The 19652-nt window shown below is 48.0% G+C and overlaps 1 protein-coding gene across 3 annotated transcripts in view; it reads right to left on the bottom strand.

Moving 5' to 3' along the window:
* Window positions 1-2913: 2913 nt before the first annotated feature.
* Window positions 2914-19652, bottom strand: part of arhgap46b (Rho GTPase activating protein 46b) — an 85379-nt gene continuing 68640 nt past the window's right edge. For all 3 annotated transcript variants that reach the window (XM_031566511.2, XM_031566512.2, XM_031566513.2), the window contains 5 exons: window positions 12768-12841; window positions 11157-11356; window positions 7897-7988; window positions 7473-7642; window positions 2914-6736 (listed from right to left, as the gene is read on the bottom strand). In XM_031566511.2, the coding sequence (XP_031422371.1) occupies window positions 6542-6736; window positions 7473-7642; window positions 7897-7988; window positions 11157-11356; window positions 12768-12841 (731 nt within the window). In that variant the 3' untranslated portion in view covers window positions 2914-6541. The remainder of the gene's footprint in view (window positions 6737-7472; window positions 7643-7896; window positions 7989-11156; window positions 11357-12767; window positions 12842-19652) is intronic.

Raw genomic sequence — 19652 nt, 5'->3', positions numbered from 1 at the left:
TTACCCAAACCCCGCCCCCCACACACACACACACACATACCTACACATACACACACATTCCTCTCTGCTGCTGCTGTCAGATGTGTCATCCCTTCAGCTCCAGTGCTAATTACCCACCAGCTGGGGCCAGTTTCTTTGTTTCTATACCTCTGACTCTTTTCTTCCCCCTCACTCCCAATTTTATCCTTTCTCCATCTCCCTCTTTCTTTCTTTCTTTCTTTCTTTCTATCTTCTGCCCACTTTCTGTCCATCTCTCTTTTTTCTCCATCTTCCACAATCTGTCCACAAACACACATATTCATGTATCCTGCATCATGCATCATGAATGTGTGTTGTTTAGTTATGAGTATTGAATAATAGGTCAAATAAGCTGTAAGTCATATTTTCAGTTTTATTGAAATGTCAGCTCTGTGTTTTCAGGGATCATGTTGCTTTATTGATGGACTGCACAGTGCGAAATCCCAGATCTCTCTCTTTCACATACACAAACAGACACACACTCTCTCTCTCTCACACACACACACACCTTCTTATTCTCACAGCATCATTCCGTCTGCCCTGTAACTCTCTCCGTTCCCTCACAATAACAGCACATCATTGGTCTTGGTGTCGGCCTCACGTTGCTGGTTGTTTATGAGTGTACTGAATGTCTGCTAGGTCCTGAAACGCTCCTTGAGGCAATTTAATACCAGGTTCAACACTTTATCTCACCAATAAAGACTCATGCAGAATCATTACAGGCAAAGCATATGGAGAAATGAGAGGCAAAAGCAGGGTGTTATGAGGAGAAGATGATGATGGGGGGCAAGAAACAGCAAGAAACCTCGGGGTCATTATTGATGACCAACTGACCTTCACGGCCCACATCGCCTCTGTCTCCAGGTCGTGCCGCTTTGCGCTATACAACATCCGCAAAATCAGGCCGTACTTAACCCAGTATGCCACCCAGCTGCTGGTGCAAACCTTGGTGAGCTCCCGCCTTGACTACTGCAACGCCCTCCTAACGGGCCTGCCGGCTTGCATGGTGAAACCACTACAGATGATCCAGAACGCGGCGGCGCGTCTGGTGTTCAACCAACCGAAAAGGGCACACGTCACCCCGCTACTCATTGAGCTCCACTGGATGCCAGTAGCTGCTCGCATTAAGTTCAAGTCACTTATGCTTGCCTACAGAGTGCTTGCTGGTTCTGCTCCCACCTACCTAAATGCTCTTGTAAGGGCAAATGTTACACCCAGGACGCTGCGCTCGTCTAGTGAGCGTCGTTTGGCACTGCCGTCTGTGCAAGCACGGCAATCCAGACTATTTTCATTTGTAGTTCCACGTTGGTGGAACGAACTGCCTAGTACTACCAGAGCAGGGGCGTCCCTCTCTACCTTCAAGAAGCTTTTGAAGACCCAACTCTTCAGAGAGCACCTCCCTTCCTAACTGGCACCTGACTAGCGCTTAACTTGCACTTCAGCAGTTACATTCCTGCACTTCTTTTCCCTTTTTTCTAGGTCGTTGTTTTTCTAATTCTCATGTAAAGTAGTATTTATTGTTACACCATGCTTTTTATTGCTCTTAGCTTGACTGTTCTCTCCCTTGTACGTCGCTTTGGACAAAAGCGTCTGCTAAATGACTAAATGTAAATGTAAATGTAAATGTAATGTAAATGCAATGTAAACATACATCTATAGAAATGACAAAAGACATGCAAAATCCCTTTTTAGCACTCCCCCTTCCCCCACACACAGACACACGTGTACGAAAATACTCTTCATACGAGTAATTAACTACACTGTAGTATAGAAATAAAGAATAGCTCGACTATTCCCCAGTTTGTAATGGGTGGCCATGTTTGTGTTGGCCTGATGACAATCTGCACTAGACGCAGATGTAGCACCCTGAGGGGCGCTTGATGCTGCTGTTGTTGTCGTGGTGGAGGGGTGCTTGATGCTGCTGTTGTTGTCGTGGTGGAGGGGTGCTTGATGCTGCTGCTGTTGTCGTGGTGGAGGGGTGCTTGATGCTGATGTTGTTGTCGTGGTGGAGGGGCGCTTGATGCTGATATCGTTGTCGTGGTGGAGGGGCGCTTGATGCTGATGTTGTTGTCGTGGTGGAGGGGTGCTTGATGCTGATGTTGTTGTCGTGGTGGTGGGGCGCTTGATGCTGACGTTGTTGCCATCTTAGTTGTTAGTCAGGATGCAGTTAGCTCCTCATCCCTGACCATGACATCTCCCCTGGTCTTATCTGTTACCTTCTCTGGCTCCTCCCTCTTTCCTAGATCTCTGTTGTTACCTCATACCACTCATGTTATGTTCCTTTGCCTCTCCTTCATCTCTCCCTCCCTCCCCCCTCTCTCTCTCTCTCTCTCTCTCTCTCTCTCTCTCTCTCTCTCGAAGGAGGGCTCAAATGAAGTACTACCTGTGTGTTAGTAGTTGTGCTTCTTAAGAACTGAGCCCTTGACTTATAGTGTTATAGCCTTGTTGCTCTGGGTCACATTCTACCAGCTGAGGTACAAATATGACAGCAAGCCTCTTAAATCCATCTGGAATCCTGATAATCTTGGTTGTGGGCAGTATCAATGCCAATCCCTGGACCCACGGCCCGCAAACTGTCTCCAGTGAGCCCGGCGTGCAGCTGTGGGGTCGGGGAGTGTTGTCGCCCTGGTGTCATGGCTGTGGGTGCTGCAGTGAATCAGCACATTTGAATTACAGAGGGATTGGGGGATTAAGGCTGGGGCTTTCGATCTCTTTGTCTTCTGCATGTTGCCCATGTTGTTGTGGGGAAAGACAGAGCCTAAACATCTGGAGTTCATTCTGTACATCTGTCAACAATGTACATATGTGGTGAATAGTTGTACGTGTGTGTGTGTGTGTGGGGGGGGGTGTGTGTGGGCAAACAACCACACTGACAGAAGCATTGCAGTCTTTTACTTCTCAGTAAATTTACAAACTTTATTTTTTCCCGCAATTATTTATTATTTAGGAAACTATGGATATCTAAATGCATCCACATCCAACAAAGATTTTGTATTTTTTTTCACACACTCACACACTCAACATACCTCAGGAAGAAAAGAAAAAAAAAACTTGCCAAGAGCATTTACAACAAAGATCAATAATACATCAACTCTGGTGTGAGCCTCCAACACTCACACCAGAGATGAGCCCGGGGGGTGGGGGTATGTAGTAAGTGGAGGGGGTATTAAGTGCAAACATTAGGAGGGGTATGTGTGTGTGGGGGCATCACTCTCCTGCTTCCTCTCTTATCAATCACACTATTGACCAGTCATCACCCACTGGCAGAGGCTGGAGCGTACAGTATATATATATACATCTATCAACAAAACACAGAAATGCATGGATTTAAACTGGAGGGCAAAGGGGAGAGAACCAACAACTGAAACAAGAAAATAACAAAACTCTGAATGTGTTTCTTATCTTATTTCTTCTTCTGTGTTCTTGACGACTCAAACAGCATGAGTCGTGGTTTAAACATACAGTAATCAGCAGCGTGCGGCTATTCACATGTCATCATATGTACACACGGTTGGAGACCCAATCTTTCCACACAAACCAGCCATGGTGAAACTATGTAACAGGCCCTGGGTAGGAAGGTTGTGTAGAATTGTGCTTGCCTGTGTGGGTTTGCCCGTGTCTGTCTGCAAGCAATGTGTGTGTATGAGTGAGCGTGTGTGTGTCTGTATGTGATTACTGTACACAGAATCCTCAAATTCCCCTTCAGCTGTTTTGACTGGAGTATTTATTACAGTGAAATCCCTGGCAAGGTTTGAATCTCTACACATGTCAGAGGGAGGGAATAACCAGGGAAAGAAGAGTGAGAGCGAGAGAGAGAGAGAAAGAGTCTGAGCACAGAAGGTGATAGAAGAGATAGGTATTTAATGAACTGGAACCTCTGGTAATTCTATCCAGAGTGTATTTCAGGCTAGCGAACCATACGCCTCACTGCACTGCAGAAGGGTTCCTCCTGTGGGCTGGTAAGGGAGAGTGCTGAGTTGAGAATAGCTGAGAATGTGTGACACACCCAGCTGGCCTTAGGTTGTCCAACACACACACACACACACACACAAACTTTAATATCAAGAGTAGTATATTATCTATGGAGAAGTATCTGTTGCTGCATACGCTTTCCAAAACCATACCGATTCAAGTTGCTTTTCTGAACAACTGGGACCAGACACAGAGAGTACAGTAGGTAGAAGATTCAGTTCAGAAGGCAATAGTTTTTTAACAACCTGCTATGCTCCATTTTGGGACCATTTGGGGCCTGCCTGTACCCTTTCATTTTAGGCCCTGTAGCTTTGGGGAAGTCTACCCATACTATATGTGTCTATCTATACCCAAACATATACACAAATCTCAACTTTCAGACTCATTCACTTTCAGTCTCTGTCACACACACACACACACATTCACACACACACACACACACACATACACACAGCACATGACCTATGGTGCAGTACAGACAACCACTGTCAGTGTGGGTAGTCAGTGGGAGAGAGAGGGGAGTGCTAAAACCCAGTCCTGCACACGACCACAGAGCTAAATATACTGAGCCGTCTGTGCAGGCTGGCCTTTCAGCTTTCTTCCACCCCTCCTTCGGTCTGAGGTACAGACTTTAGGGTGAATAGGAAAGTCCTTGTTAGGCGATTTCCCAGCCTAAAAATATCAGTTTAGTTGGGGTTTGGTAATGGTTTCCTCCGAGCAGTTTGACTTGTGCTGCGCGTGATTAACAACTGGAACCAGTCTGTGGCTGTGGCCTACAACCAAAGTCTATCACTAGTTTTGTTCCTGCCCATTTTTGAATTTTCTTTATTTTATAACATTGAGCTTATTGTATGGTATTTGTATTTAGTAGGGTAATGAATGTTACCTGACTGCATGATTACAGAGGGTTCATCAGCATAAAAGGCAGCACTCTCCCCTCAGGGTAGTGATTTCAGAAGTCTTTTTGACACTTCACAGGTTCTTCCAAAACGTCAGAGAGCCTTATCCACGAGGGACCCCTCGCTGGCACTAAATAGTTCTTTGGCTATCACTGTCACTCATATTTCAGATTTGTGTGACCCTTTGCGTGCACAAAGATCCCACCACTGGGTGGTCCCAAGTGGGACTAAGATAACACGAGGAGCCCTTGAAGATCGCTCCAGTCTAGCAGAGCATCCAGATCGTTCTGCCCTGACAGAAGAACCCGATCCTGTGCAGCTCGCCTCCCCTTGCATTCCTTTCCTCTGACCTGCTAATGGTTAAAATTAGCATCTTTCATGGGCTCCATCAAAGGTATAATTGTTCATCTCTGGGGGAGGGAGAGGGTGGGGGTGAAGTAGCTATTTTTTAAGAACCAGCTCCACCATCACTACCACCACCACAGGCTGCTGCTCTGCCCTCCCTCTGGCTCTCGTTCCTCCTCTCGGTCCTACTGTAATTGTCTGCAGTGAAACAGCTGAATAGGCTCCAGAGAGAAACATTCCACTTTGTTTTTCATTTGCGGTGGAATCTACCGCCGAGCTGTGCGGGACATGTGATTTCTCGTGCCTTCAGAGGCCAGAGCCAGCATTTCTCCCTTCAGCACGCACACACAATCACACACACACACTCACACGCACACACACACACACACTCACACACACATGAACTGTGTGTGTGTGGCTAGCCAAGCCTTTTTCACCATTCATGGACAGGCTCTCAGGGACGTATAAATATTTATTTTTCTTCCATCCGAGGGCCGAAACAGCAGGTCTATTGTTTGTCAACCTGATGAAGGGTTAAGACCTTCCTCGCCCTCAAACTGGGCCTGTGCCTACAAATAATGTGAATTAAATAAACAACTGAAATTCCAAATTAAATTAGAGAGAGAGAGAGATGGGGGAGAAATGTTGCTCACATACGCTTAATTAAAGATCGAAAAAGGATACAAGTTAAACTCTCTGACATGTCCATGGTGGTCGTCCTGGTCCTGGACGAAGATTGTTCACCATCACAGAAAAGGGCGGGAAGAAGAAAAAAGACCATGTGTGCTCTTCATGCTCTCATCTTTAAAAGCCTTTAAAAGTAAAAATTTTTTCTTTTCTTTTTTTTTTTTTTTTACGAAACAAAAGTCCCTGCACGGTATATTGTACACAGTATAAGTCTCTGCTTTTATTTCATCACGGTTTCATTATTGCTGCTCACATCATGCTGAGTTTGAGGCCAGCATAGTCCAGTGTGCGGAGCAGAGGCCTGGAGAGGACCCTGTGGAGATCCAAAGGCCTGGAGAGGACCTTGTGGAGATCCAAAGGCCTGGAGAGGACCCTGTGGAGACATCACTCTTACAGCAGTCCAAATCTCAGCAAAGATCATACGTAGCACAAGAGATAATCCACTCAGAGGGAGAAAACCGTCTGCAGTCTTGAGTCACTGGAAGTGGCAGGTTGGAACTGAGCTGACTGCGGGACAGATGATGCTGGAGGAGAACAGTGATTGATTGGGGGTGGGACAGCTGAGGGGGGTATGGTGGTAGGTGGGGGGGGGGGGTGGTCACAAGAGTCCAGGAGCACGCTCAGATGATCCCCTTGACGAAGCTGGTGTCCAGGTGCACGATGAGCACGCGGAGGAAGGACATCTCCTTGCGCGTGTTCTCGAAGATGATGCGGGGGTCGTCCGACTGGCAGCGCAAGCAGTTAGGAGCCATCACCATGGCCAGGTTGTTCACATCCATCTTAGTCTTACTCACATTCACTGGCTGGGCGAAGACCTGCATGAATCAGAGAGAGAGGGAGAGGGCGAGAGAGAGAAAGAAAAGGTAGGGTGTGTCAATTAATGTGCTGTTAAATTGCTTTCTATTCTTTGCACTGAAGAGAGAGAGAGAAGGAGAAAGTGCTGTGTGTTGTGAGTGTTGTGTGGGAAGTGCTGTTTGTAGTTCTATTTGAACACCACCACAGTGGCAGTAAAGCCAGGGCCACTGGAGGCTGAGATCACAACATCTGGTCTCTTTGCTTTTCTTCTCAATTGCTTGTTACTCACTTCCTTCTCAACCTGCCCCGCCTCACACACACACACACACACTCATTCACACAGGCACACACACATGCACACGAGCACGTACACGCACCAGTGCAGACAAACAGAGAGACACACACACACACACACACACATCCATAAAAACACGCACCACCTGTGTGTTCTGGTTGTCTCTCTGCTTGTGTGGTCAGAGGCACTTTTCTTCTGATCCCCACATCTAGTCATTTGTCAGCTGAAGACTGCTTGGGACCTCTCATTAACCACATAACAGTCATTACTCACACACAGGCCCACACTGACCTGTGCTGTTCAACAGCATTTCTCACAATCTCGTTTGTGTGTGTGTGTGTGTGTGTGTGTACGAGCGTATGTGTGTGTTTGCGTGCTTGTGTGTGCTTGCGTGTGTGTATATGTGCGTGTGTGTGCGTGTGCGCTTATGTGTGTGCGTGTGCGTGCTTGTGTGTGTGTACCTGTAAGAAGTTGATGAAGTAGCAGAGCACCAGTCTGCTGAGCTCCGGTAGAGACTGCACCACGCTGATGGCTGCCTCTGGGTCCTCGTAGTTGGTGATGCACTGCTTATAGAAGCTCTGAGGGATCACCGGCTCCTCCAGCTCACGGTACCACAGCTTCAACAGGGAGGCTACCAGAGAGAGGGGGAGAGAGAGAGAGAGAGAGAGAAAGAGAAAGGGAGAGAAATTAGAGTGAGACTGCAGGGTTATAAACAGACTGACTGGCTGTTTGAAACACACCAACACCATTCTCCCTGCGCAGCAATGGTGGGCTTTCTGATGCCATGAGGCTGGATTAACTTTCCTCATGCAATAATGTTACTTTAACCTTTATATTTCTCAATGTCAACTTTATATTTATCAACTCAACCGCACTCTCTCTCACCTGGGACATTAGGATCTGAGAGGTTCTCCGGAATTTTCCACTGATCCACCTGAAGCTTGAGGGCGTTGACCTCGTCAATGTCTCCTGGTACCCTGTGATGTGAGCGTGGACATTAGTCACACAAATACTGAGACAGTTCAATCTCATGCCAACCCTCTCCAGTGTCCACCTGTCATTTATGACACGTAACCACCAGGTGGTGCTTGTTCAACTGAGACACTGGTATGGCTTTAGTATGACCCTGGTGTGGTCCACACACACACACACACACAGAACAAAAACACACACGCGAGTCTGAGTGAATCCATGTGACCCCGAGACCATGGTCATACTATCCCTTCGAAAACGTAATTATAACGGACGGTTGACCGTGTGTGTATATGTGTGTGTGCATGAGCTGTGTGTGTGTGTGTTGACAAGGTTGAGTTGAGCTGCTCAAGGTATTGCCTTACATGCCAAGTGTAAACATGCGGGAAACTTGAGCGATGAGCCATGAGGACAACGCCGATCACACACACACACACACACACACACACACAAACACCAAAAAAAGAAAACAAGGAGGGGAAAGAAAAACAGAGACAGGAGACACAAGGCACGTTTTGAAAATAAACTGTCAGAAATGAATTTCCTGGCAATTTCCACGTCCCGCTTGGAAGGCGAGGGACGTCAAATTTGAAGAACGACAAAAAAAAAAAAAAAAAAAAAAGAAAGGGAGGCGGACATGGAGAAATGTGTTTATCTCTGCTTCCACTCTCTCTCTTTCTCTCTCTCTCTCTCTCTGGAGGGAGGGAGGTCAGACAGGCCTGCTATCTGGTCAGTGGCTGGTGCCGCTTTAGTAGCGGGGCACATCCTGTGGCACAATAGCTGGTGATTAACAGTCTTGTCTTGACACACACATGCACACACTCGGCATGGGACCTATCTGTGAGTGTGGGTAGTCAGCAGCCCCTTTAAAAAGAGATCCTGCTATATTGGTGTTAAGAAAACCTCTCATGATAGGGGCTTTTCTTGTTTACATTCAACCAACATTTAACAATTCCACATTCAGGACAAACTTGGATATTTCAAACTCTGACTCAAAAACTTGGACAAAAAATTATGATTATTATTAAAAACCTTTTTAAATATGTTAGAAGATGCATGAAGAGGCAGTGTGTCAAAATGAAAACATAGTTAACAAAATTATTGTAATATGTAATATTGATTATTGCATCATTATTGATACCATTTGGCTTGAACTCATTAAAGTCAGAGCTGGGAGATATAATGTCAGATGCTCTGAATTCAGAGTGGTCTCGAATGCACCATAGCGTCTGCGTCATGAATAAACTAGCCTACCTCTTACTTTCAAAAACAATGACCGGTGAACTTATGTCAGCAGGCTCTTGCAAGCCGTGCACATTTATAGATATGTTCAGACTCAAGCAAAGTTAGTGTGCATCATATACATCATATTTATGCTTATCAAGTCGGATTTGTGTGTTCTGACAACACAGTAGTCTTGCTTCGTTTTGGTTAGCTGCTAGGCTGCATCACACCCCCATCCTGCCATACCGGCTCTCCCTTTTACACAGATGTTGATCGGGCTCTTTGACTACCCTCCGTGGCCGGCTTAAAGGCGGAACGACCCATTCTGTGTTCATACCTTTTATACAGAATGGCAAGGCAGAATAAAGGCGCAAAACTCGTCCTGTAAACAGCATTCTCACTTTCGCCTCAGCATACACAAGTTTTAAATGGTCTGTCCTTCTCTATCATTAACACACTCACACATGTAAATACACACATACACAAACACACATATATGCACATAAACAATAACCAGACATACATGGATATTTTCACTCCCTTCCAAGTGTACACAAGTGAGCACTCTTTCCCTCTCTCTCATTACTGTACACATGCACCCCTAAGCACACACAGATGTATTTATGTGTTTATGCTGCAAACAACAACACACACACACACACACATATATATTCCACATCCAGCCAAGCCCGGCTCTGTGTTTACACAACCGTGCCCAGGAATAAAGCGCCTGTAATTGAGGGATGCATCTCAGTGAGACGTGACCGAGCCCAAACAAGTAGCGTTCACTCTCTCTGGCCTTTGATTGAGGTCGAGAGGAACCTTAAATGTCTTCTGGTTCTCCCTCTCAAGTAGCGTTCACTCTCTCTGGCCTTTGATTGAGGTCGAGAGGAACCTTAAATGTCTTCTGGTTCTCCCTCTCAAGTAGCGTTCACTCTCTCTGGCCTTTGATTGAGGTCGAGAGGAACCTTAAATGTCTTCTGGTTCTCCCTCTCAAGTAGCGTTCACTCTCTCTGGCCTTTGATTGAGGTCGAGAGGAACCTTAAATGTCTCCTGGTTCTCCCTCTCAAGTAGCGTTCACTCTCTCTGGCCTTTGATTGAGGTCGAGAGGAACCTTAAATGTCTTCTGGTTCTCCCTCTCATGGTCTTAGAGATGCGGGCCTTTGAGATGTCACGCTTTTGATCTCTGTAATTGTATTTTGAACGAATGTCAAACAGATTAATGTTTTGTTTGAATGGACATTCTGTGTGTGTTTCCACGTGTGTGTGTGTGTGTGTGTGTGTTTCCGTGTGTGTGTGTGTGGGACCACCCAGCGGACTGTGCCGAGGCTTCAAGATCTGCAGGGGTAGAGGAACACCCAGCTCAGCATGCCGTCGCTCTGGGAAAGGGGCCGGAATCAAAGGCGGCCGCAGGAACAGAGAGGTGACTAATTAACCCCTTGCGCTTTAAAGACCCAGAGTGTGTTTGTTTGGGTGATTAACGCAGCCAGACATCAGAGGAACAGAACACACTCACACACACACACACACACACACACACACACACTCGACAACCCCGGTCCCCTCTTCCTCCCTGGGCCAGTGAGAGGATGTGAAAGAGTTAGCGGGATTCTCTCCATATCCTCCAGTACTCTGCGCTCTCTGTTTATGTCCAGTGCTGTGCTTGAGGGGTCGCTGAGAAGACAGAGTGGTGCTTCCTGGGCATTGTGATTCGGTGGTCTGTTAGAACACCTCCCTTCCTAACCTTCCAAAAGACAATCCAAGACACGACAGCTCTCCCTGCATGGAGTCGGCTCTCTCCTGGTGTGTGTTCCTGGTGTGGCCCCCTTCCTTTGCTTGGCATGCATATCCTCACCTTGCATCACACACAGCATTGCTGTTGAGTGCACACAGACACACACACACATCCACATTGACACACACACACACACACACGTTGCCCTCCTCACCTGAAGATGCCCTCGGTCTGTGCGCCGCCCAGGGCCAGCACATACTGTGAGAGCTGCACCTGCACCCAGGGCAGCCTGCGCTCGGGGAACAGCTGGCTCTGCCGCTCCATGATCTCTTCCAGGGCGCTGCCGAACAGCGACGGCGTCACAATGCCGTTGCGCCCGTGGTCGATCTCCTCCAGGGTGGGCTTCCGCAGGCCCTGCAGGGAGCAGGGGAGAAGCCAGGGGTTAGTCATGGTGGAGGGGATGTGTGGGTTCAGGGGTCAAACAGGAGATGACTTAAGATGGTGCTGCACACACAGCAGCATTTGCCAGCTGACAAGACTCCTGAATCAGGAAGTGGGACTAGGAGGTAAAATTACTAGCTCAGAGTACGTGTTACAAACATCATAGTCCTCCTGAGCTGACTGGACAACAAATTGCTTTTCTGTAGCGTTAGCCAGCTGAAACCTGGACAGCACACGCAGTGATAGCTGTCTGACCCCAGTGTGCTGTGTGTCTCAGCTGAGCTGGGCTAAAAATAGCCCCACCTCCAGGGCAGGCAGCTGTGAGCGTGTGGAGACAGCGGTGGGACAAGAGATTACAGGGTGGAGGGACCGTGGAGGCCTGGGTGGAGGGCTGTCTGCGCTACTGCTACTGCTACCGCTACGCTAACTCTGAACATCCAGCGCTCCCTCAGACCCTAACACTTTAGTTTAGGGACTTTATGGGTTCTAGGGATGACACTGGGGCTGAGAGGTTGTTTTGACCCCCCCCACACACACACACACACACACTCCACTCTCTAAAGCCCAGCCAAAGTTGCTCCCTTTTAGTTCCTTTTTTCTTCTCTTTTATTTCTTCCAAGCTTCTTCCAACCCCAGGTTTGGAGGGGTTGAACAGAGGCCAGAGAAGCTGTCTGAGTAGATGGAGTGTCCCATCTCTACCCCTCACAGACAGACACACACACACACACACACACACACACACACACACACACACACACACACACACACCTCAACTTTGCTTAGCAGATTAGTGTCTGGCTAACAGACTGCTGCAGAGGGACAGTGGCTGTGATTGCTAACACATGTTAGCTCTCCCGGAAAGCTCCACACTCACCACGCTTCACAGCCACTGCTAACCTCGGGGGCTTCAATAACTCATAACAACCACAGAGATGAGAAGAGACGAGAGGAAAGAGAGAGAGAGAGGGGCTTTCCAGGCCTCGGTGCACTTCACAGAGAGGAAACCCAACAATTTCGCTATCAGTAAGCCAGAACAATGTGAAACCTGAGGTTTCATTTCAAACATTAACAGAGGTTATTCGGAGTGCATTTGCAGGACCATGCCCAGCCTTATACAGCTTGATGTTTACAGTGTAACCCCAGCCCCTCCCCCTATATTAGCAATAACACATACACTTTTCTCCTATATATATATATATATACTCTTATAAATCTCTCCCCCTATACTAGCAATAACACATGTACTCTTCTCCTATATATATATATACAGTATATATAATCTTAGAAATCTCTCCCCCTATATTAGCAATAACACATATACTATTCTCCTATATATATATATATATATACAGTATATACTCTCCAAGTCCCCTTCATTCCTCACCTTCTTTCCTCCAGAGACTGCCACCTTCTGCAGCTTTCGATAGCAGTACTTGGCATAAGTGCTGATGGGTAGACCTGAGCAGAGGATAGGAACAGAGGTAGTCATTGGTTAGAGCTGAAGCAGGAGACTAACAAGAACAGAAGTAATCATTGGTTAGAGCTGAAGCAGGGGACTAACAAGAACAGAAGTAATCATTGGTTAGACCTGAGCAGAGGGCAAGAACAGAAGTAATCATTGGTTAGACCTGAGCAGAGGACAACAACAGAAGTAATCATTGGTTAGAGCTGAAGCAGTAGGCTAATCAATGAATCATGCAGACATTTTGGTTGGAGGCTTTTTCTGCACTGACATTCAGTGTTAATGCCAGCAAGTTTCCATCAAAAAGGCTATGAGTACAAACACATTTGGATCTATTTTGACCCTCTGTCTTTAATGCTGAGTATGCCTGCTTGTGTATGTGTGTGCAGGTGTATGTGAGCATGAGAGTATGTGTGTGTGTGTGTGTGTGTGTGTGTGTGTGTGCCTGAACATGTGCATTTGTATGAGCGCTAAATTAAAGGCATGAAGTCATAATGTCATAGTTCCCCATAGCCAGGATGTTTTATTGCGGTTCAACAAAAGCATATGAAAACACTCCCCACAGAAGAAAGCACAACAACGGATCCAGTTACCAGCTAATGATCAAAAGGAACTGCACCGACTGCGGGTCTGTTTCTCTCCAGCAGAAAGGGACATTCCAGAAAAGTTCTTCAAAGCCACCAGCACAAAAATATCTACTGGCAAAGAGCATCAATTAAGACCTAAAGTGCTTAAGGGGCCGTATGCAGCTACTGATACTAAAACAGTCTTTTATGACCACTAAAGGTTAATCCTCACTAAACCACTGCTGTTTTTCATGTCCCAAGACATCCAGCACCACTCCTGCCACTGTAATGGGTCAAGCAGATAAGCCCAGTCCATGATAAAACACCATTGTGTTCCACGGCACGTCCCCCCTCACCATTAGATCTACACCCACTACTTCAGATATATTACTGAGACTCCAGTGCAGACACTGACATGGGCCTGAGTCATAATATATAATCACGGGGTGAAGTGAACACATTGACACAGATGAGCAGGGGAGCCACTAATTATCCCCACCACCACCACCACCTCGCTCCAGTGTTGACCTGTGCTTGATGAAGTGGACTCATTGTCCTCTTCACTCCCTGGGGGGGGGGTGTAGGGGTAACTGGATTCTCCCCGATGCTCATCTGAGACGTCCATACTGAGGAGATTTACGTGCAACAGGTGACGGCCGTATGGCGGGGACCACAGCTGGTGCAAGGGGAAGGAGGAGCTGACGTAGAGGCTGGGGGTGGGGGTGGCCGTGGCAACAGCAGCAGGAGGAAGGCCTCTCATGATTACGGCTGATTGGGCTCCATTACGGAGACTATGAGAAATATGCACAGGGGGGTTTGGGAGGTGTGGGTGGGGTGTGCTGCTCAGGGGTGAGGGGGTTGTTGCTGCTCGCCCACCATATATCATGTGAGGAATGAGACAGCGATAATTACAGGGAGGACAGAGAGAGAGAGGGAGGGAGAGGAGCGGAGGGGAGAGAGAGAGAAAAGAGAGAGTTTGGACAGAGAAGGAGAGAGTGAAAGACAGTAAAAAGAAAGGGATATGGAGTGAGAGGAAGAACACAAGGTAAAAACAGAAAGAGAAGGGTGGGAGGGAGAAAGAGTAAGATTGACAGAGAGAGAGAGAGAGAGATGCTTCATTCCTCACATATCAAGGCAGGAATGCGGTGAGGTGGAGTGCATGGGGAGTGGATGCTCAGCTGCATGAGGCTGGAGCAGGGCTGGGCCCACTGCTCTGCAGCTCTGGAGGTCTGGAGGTCTGGGAGCGAGGTGATGGCTTTGGGTCGGGGAGCTACGAGCAGAGAGCAGGACTGTAGAAGACTGGGGAAGGAGGGAGAGGAGGAGGAGGCTGTAAATGGAGCCTGCTGTCAAGGTCGCCGGTGGGGCCATAAAGTGAAGTAGTCATTACCCTGCTCCAGCAGCCCAGCCCAGCCCAGCCCAGCCCAGCCCAGCCCAGCCCAGCTCCACTCTGCTCCTGCCAGGCCAAGACAGGACGACCCACGAGACGACACCTCCAGCCAACACCCCACACACAACAGCTGAACCGGCCACAGGCCAGCACCTCAGCACACGTACCAACACACACACACACATAGAGTACAGACATACGCAGTACTGTACACACACGCACGCACACACACACACACACACACACACGCTGACATTCACATTAGTTCACACACATATCTAGATACACACACAGACACACCCGCTCAGAGGCGCACAGTTGCACAGTCTTACACAGACACTCAAACACACATCCAGCACTTTAACTTTAACTGCTGACACCTCACCTGACGCAGGTGAGCTTCGCCACAGACCAGACAGCCTCCACATAGACCATTCTATACTTTCCATACAGTCTCTACTATACAATTCTGTACACACACCGACCCTCTCCCTCGGCACCGCGACCCTTTGAGAAAGATCTGATGCCATGGGAAATCAGTAACAATAACATGCAAATCAGATCAGTGCACTGCTCATCTGGGACCACGCCATAATTAAATTAGACGGATCAGCAAGCACCCAACAGGGCCATAGATCAAGAACCATTCTGTTAGTTCAATTAGTTCAATTAGCAGAACATTCAGCAGGCTGCCTCTGAAGTCTGCAGTGAGAGGTCTATGTATACTGTAGGGTTTCTATGGTATGTGTTTATGATTGCAGGGATGCTCTGATGCGATAGCATCAAGTGATGAAAGGCACACTGAGAAGCACACACAAACAGTGAGGAGGCCTTCAGTCTGAGTGCTGCTGGCAGTGCAGGGCTGCAGAGCCACACCGTCAAGACATGTTTAACCCGTGTGAGGCCCAGGCATTACGCACGGACACACTGTCGGGTCCTGGGGGCGCTCGCACACTACCAAACACACACACACACACTACTAAACACACACACACACACAGACAGACACACACACTACCAAACACGCACACACAGACACACACACACACACACACACACACACACACACAAATAAACACACACACGCATCTATCAGATGTTGTTTTCTCCTCTCCTCATGTTCTCTCCTCTCCCTCACTGTAGTCTAGTGGTCCTTGTCTTTCCACATAACTGGGTAATCAAACACACACTCCTCTCCGCTGCGGTCTCCCTGTGGTGGGCCACAAAATGGGAGTGTGAGACGGGGAGACGAGTGAGCGTGTGTAAATACGACACACACACACACACTCCATACACACACACAAACACATAAATCACAGAGGGCGTTTTTCTCTCCAATGACAGAACCCAACAGCAGGAACAGAGGGAGGAGAGCTGACAGAAGAAAAGGTAAAAATAAATAGAGGGGGCATCATTTGCATCCAAATAGGTCCTGCTGTAACGGTTACTTTTTAATCCTGCAGAAAGAGCGAGAGAGAGAGGGAGAGGGTGAGGGTGAGAGAAAGACAGAGACTGATGGCTTTTTAAAAGTAAACTTTTCTCCTCCAGGCTGCCTGCCCATAACATGTCCCACAATCCCTCTCATCCCCACGCCCCACTGACCCCGGCCGGGCCCCTAGTGGATGTGCCTCCATTGTGGGCCACACGTCCAAGGGGCCCCCAGGCAAACAGATATACAGAAGACACAATGCCACTGGCCCCGGCACCCCGTGCCCACAGACCCCTCAGTCCTTTTATTACCCGCTCCTCTAAAGAAGGGCCGAGGGGGCCCCCAAAACGGCCGCACAATGCCCATTCTCCATGCGCGGTGCCCACTGAGACAGCTGCTGAGGCCCAGTGTGGACCAGAACGGCCTTTTTCTGGCTTGGCTTGGCTGGCCCAGCTCACCACAACAGCTGCCTCTATTCCACCCTCCTCTATTCATGGGGCAGATCAAACACCCAGCTCTTCAATCTTAGCCTTGGGTACTGCGTCACAGTGCAGATCAAACACCCAGCTCTTCAATATTAGCCTTGGGTACGGCGTCACAGAGCAGATCAAACACCCAGCTCTTCAATCTTAGCCTTGGGTACTGCGTCACAGAGCAGTGCTTCAGTGCTCCAGTCTGACTCGAGCCGTCCAGCACTAACTCTAGACGCAGACGCCCTGGGCAATAGGACTCCACTATTACACTTTCATGTGGATCGGCCAACAGTGTCCTCGTCCGATGGATATTACTCAGCCTCAGAGGCTCAGGAGTGGACCCGACTCTCTTTCCCACAAAGCCTAGATTCGTGAATTGTTCAAATTCCACAAGCAGAATCATTTCCTTACAGACGCACTCCAGTTTACCACAAATACTTTAAAAGCCCCTCTCCCACTGGGGTTCAGGAACCTTTTAGGGAACTGGAGAGGTTCACAATCAGTTACAAGAGGAACTTTGGTCATGTACTGTACTGATGCTCCAAAACTATGGACACACTACATCCTTTACATATAAACATATGACAGTAAGGGGTCCTCACATCCTCCGAGGTTCACATTTCACCTGTTTTCATGTGTTTTCTGTTTTTTTTTTACTTTGCTGTGCTGGCTCTAAATCAGCATTTATAATTCTGACTCTGGTATTTCAGAATTAAAATTGATGTGGCTAATCTCCTTAGTCATTCAGTAAGGCTTTCATTTCACAAAGACAGTATCATCTCTGAGGGAGCCAAAAGGAACCAGGAACCAAAACCAAAAAGAGCTCTTGATAAGAGAAGTGTATATCAGCAAACATCAGTTCTTCTCCTTTTCACACACAGCTTGCTCTGTCCCGTGAGTGTAAAGGGGGCTTTACAGACTTCACTGGCCCTCAAAGGTAACCCACTGCACACACACAGACACACACACAAACACAGACATACACATACACATACACACACGCGCAAACACACACATAAACATACACATACACGCACACAGACATACAGACACACACACAGAGACACACTCACGCGCGCGCAAACACACACATACACATACACGCACATAGACACACAGACATACAGACACACACACAAATGCACACACACACACACTTCCAGTGTGAGTCAGTAGAGCTCATCTCATTAAATGGTGAGTGTTTCCTATAAGTGTAGGTAAAGCGCATAGCTCAGGGATGGCATGGCTGTAAGTCATGGCTTGTTTATCCCTGTGATGTGGCCGTGGCCAGCGATGGGGAAGAAACGCCACGGCAACAATCCCAGGGCCTCCACGCAGTCCGGCATGACTGGTTGCATGAGAGCAGCGGGCATCCTTGGATATGCCTGCTGACAAAGTGCTCTGATTGGACGGATTTGGCCCTGTTTTCTCAGAACTCTGGCAAAGCTGACTAACACTGACTGAGCTCACTGTGTCACTGTAAACAGTAGTTGTGTCTCACACACACACACACACACACACACACACACACACACGCACTTGTGGGGTTGACTCAGTGCATAGTTCTGGCTACTCTCACCCCCTTGGCCATGTCTGCTGCTACTGGCTGCATCAGTGAGGGTGCCGGGCCCTGCCTGTGTGCCTGTGGTAAAGAGTGCCTCAGCTTCCAGAGCGCTATATTAAACCTGTGACCAAACGCCCCAGTAAAAGACTGGCCTGCCTCGAGAGCCTTCTCATTAGAAGCCTCCATGTTTACCGTGGCACGGCCAGGCAGGATTTACGGAAGGCCAGGATCGGGGATCGGACAGCTGTGCTGTGCTGTACTGTGCCGTGTGCCATGTCTTTAAAGGTGAGGTCTGTGATTCCTGCAAAGGGTTGCTGTTATTTGAGCTCAGCAGTGCTACTGTCCAAGCCACTTTGTTCGTTTCCCATTCACAGAGCCAGGACTGAGTACGAGCACACACACACACACACACACACACACACACACATTCACAGAGCCAGGACTGAGTACGAGCACACACACACACACACACACACACACACACACACACACACACACACACACACACAGAGCCAGGACTGAGTACGAACACACACACGCAACAGGCAGCCAGACGACTAAAAGGAGCAATTCGCTGAATTTGACAAGAAGTTAAATCTAGATACAGTTGTAAAAGCTAGGGGCCTCAGGGGCCACTGACCTGCAGTGGTAGTAGTGTTGGAGGGGGCCAGCCAGACTGTGTGTGTGTGTGTGTGTGTGTGTGTGTGTGTGATCCCCCCGGAGCCTCTGAGGCTGATTAATATGCAGGTCTATTGAGGACTGAAGGGTAATTATCTGCCCACAGATTTCACTTTTCCTTTTTTTTCTCCTCCTACTGCTTTGAAACTCTCTCTTTGTTTTGAAGCTGAACTGCTTCAAAAGGATGTATTGTGTGTGAATGTGTGTGTGTCATGTGTGTGTGAAAGCATTAAGACTGCAGCTGGATTGTGGTCATGGAAGACTATAACCATACTGAAGTCTCAAATGTGTTTTTTTCCCCCTTTTCTCTATCTCTCATCTATCTCTCATTGTATGATTTCTTGACAATATGTACAAAGATGCAAAGACAGACGCACTTTTCTCCAAAAGTCTTTTCCACACACAATTCCCTCTCCAAACCTCTCTGCCTCTTCCAGGCTTCCACCACTCTTTCTTTCTCTCCTCCACACCTCACTCTTTCTTTCTCTCCTCCACACCTCACTCTTTCTCCTCTCTCCCTCCCTTCCCTTCTCACTCTGTCTTTACTCATTCCTCTCTGATTCTCACCCTCTTCTTTTTTCCTTTATTTATCTCCCTAAACTCAATCCATCTCCAGCTTTCTCTCTTTCATTCCATTCCATTCCTTTCCTCTCCCTCGCTCCCTCCCTCCTTTCCTCAGCAGTCTGGCGGTGGGCCAGGGAAGCGTGGGA

The sequence above is a fragment of the Clupea harengus genome, chromosome 4, assembly GCF_900700415.2.
Source record: "Clupea harengus chromosome 4, Ch_v2.0.2, whole genome shotgun sequence".
NCBI classification, from domain to species: domain Eukaryota; kingdom Metazoa; phylum Chordata; class Actinopteri; order Clupeiformes; family Clupeidae; genus Clupea; species Clupea harengus.
This window is presented reverse-complemented; position numbering and strand designations above follow the sequence as displayed.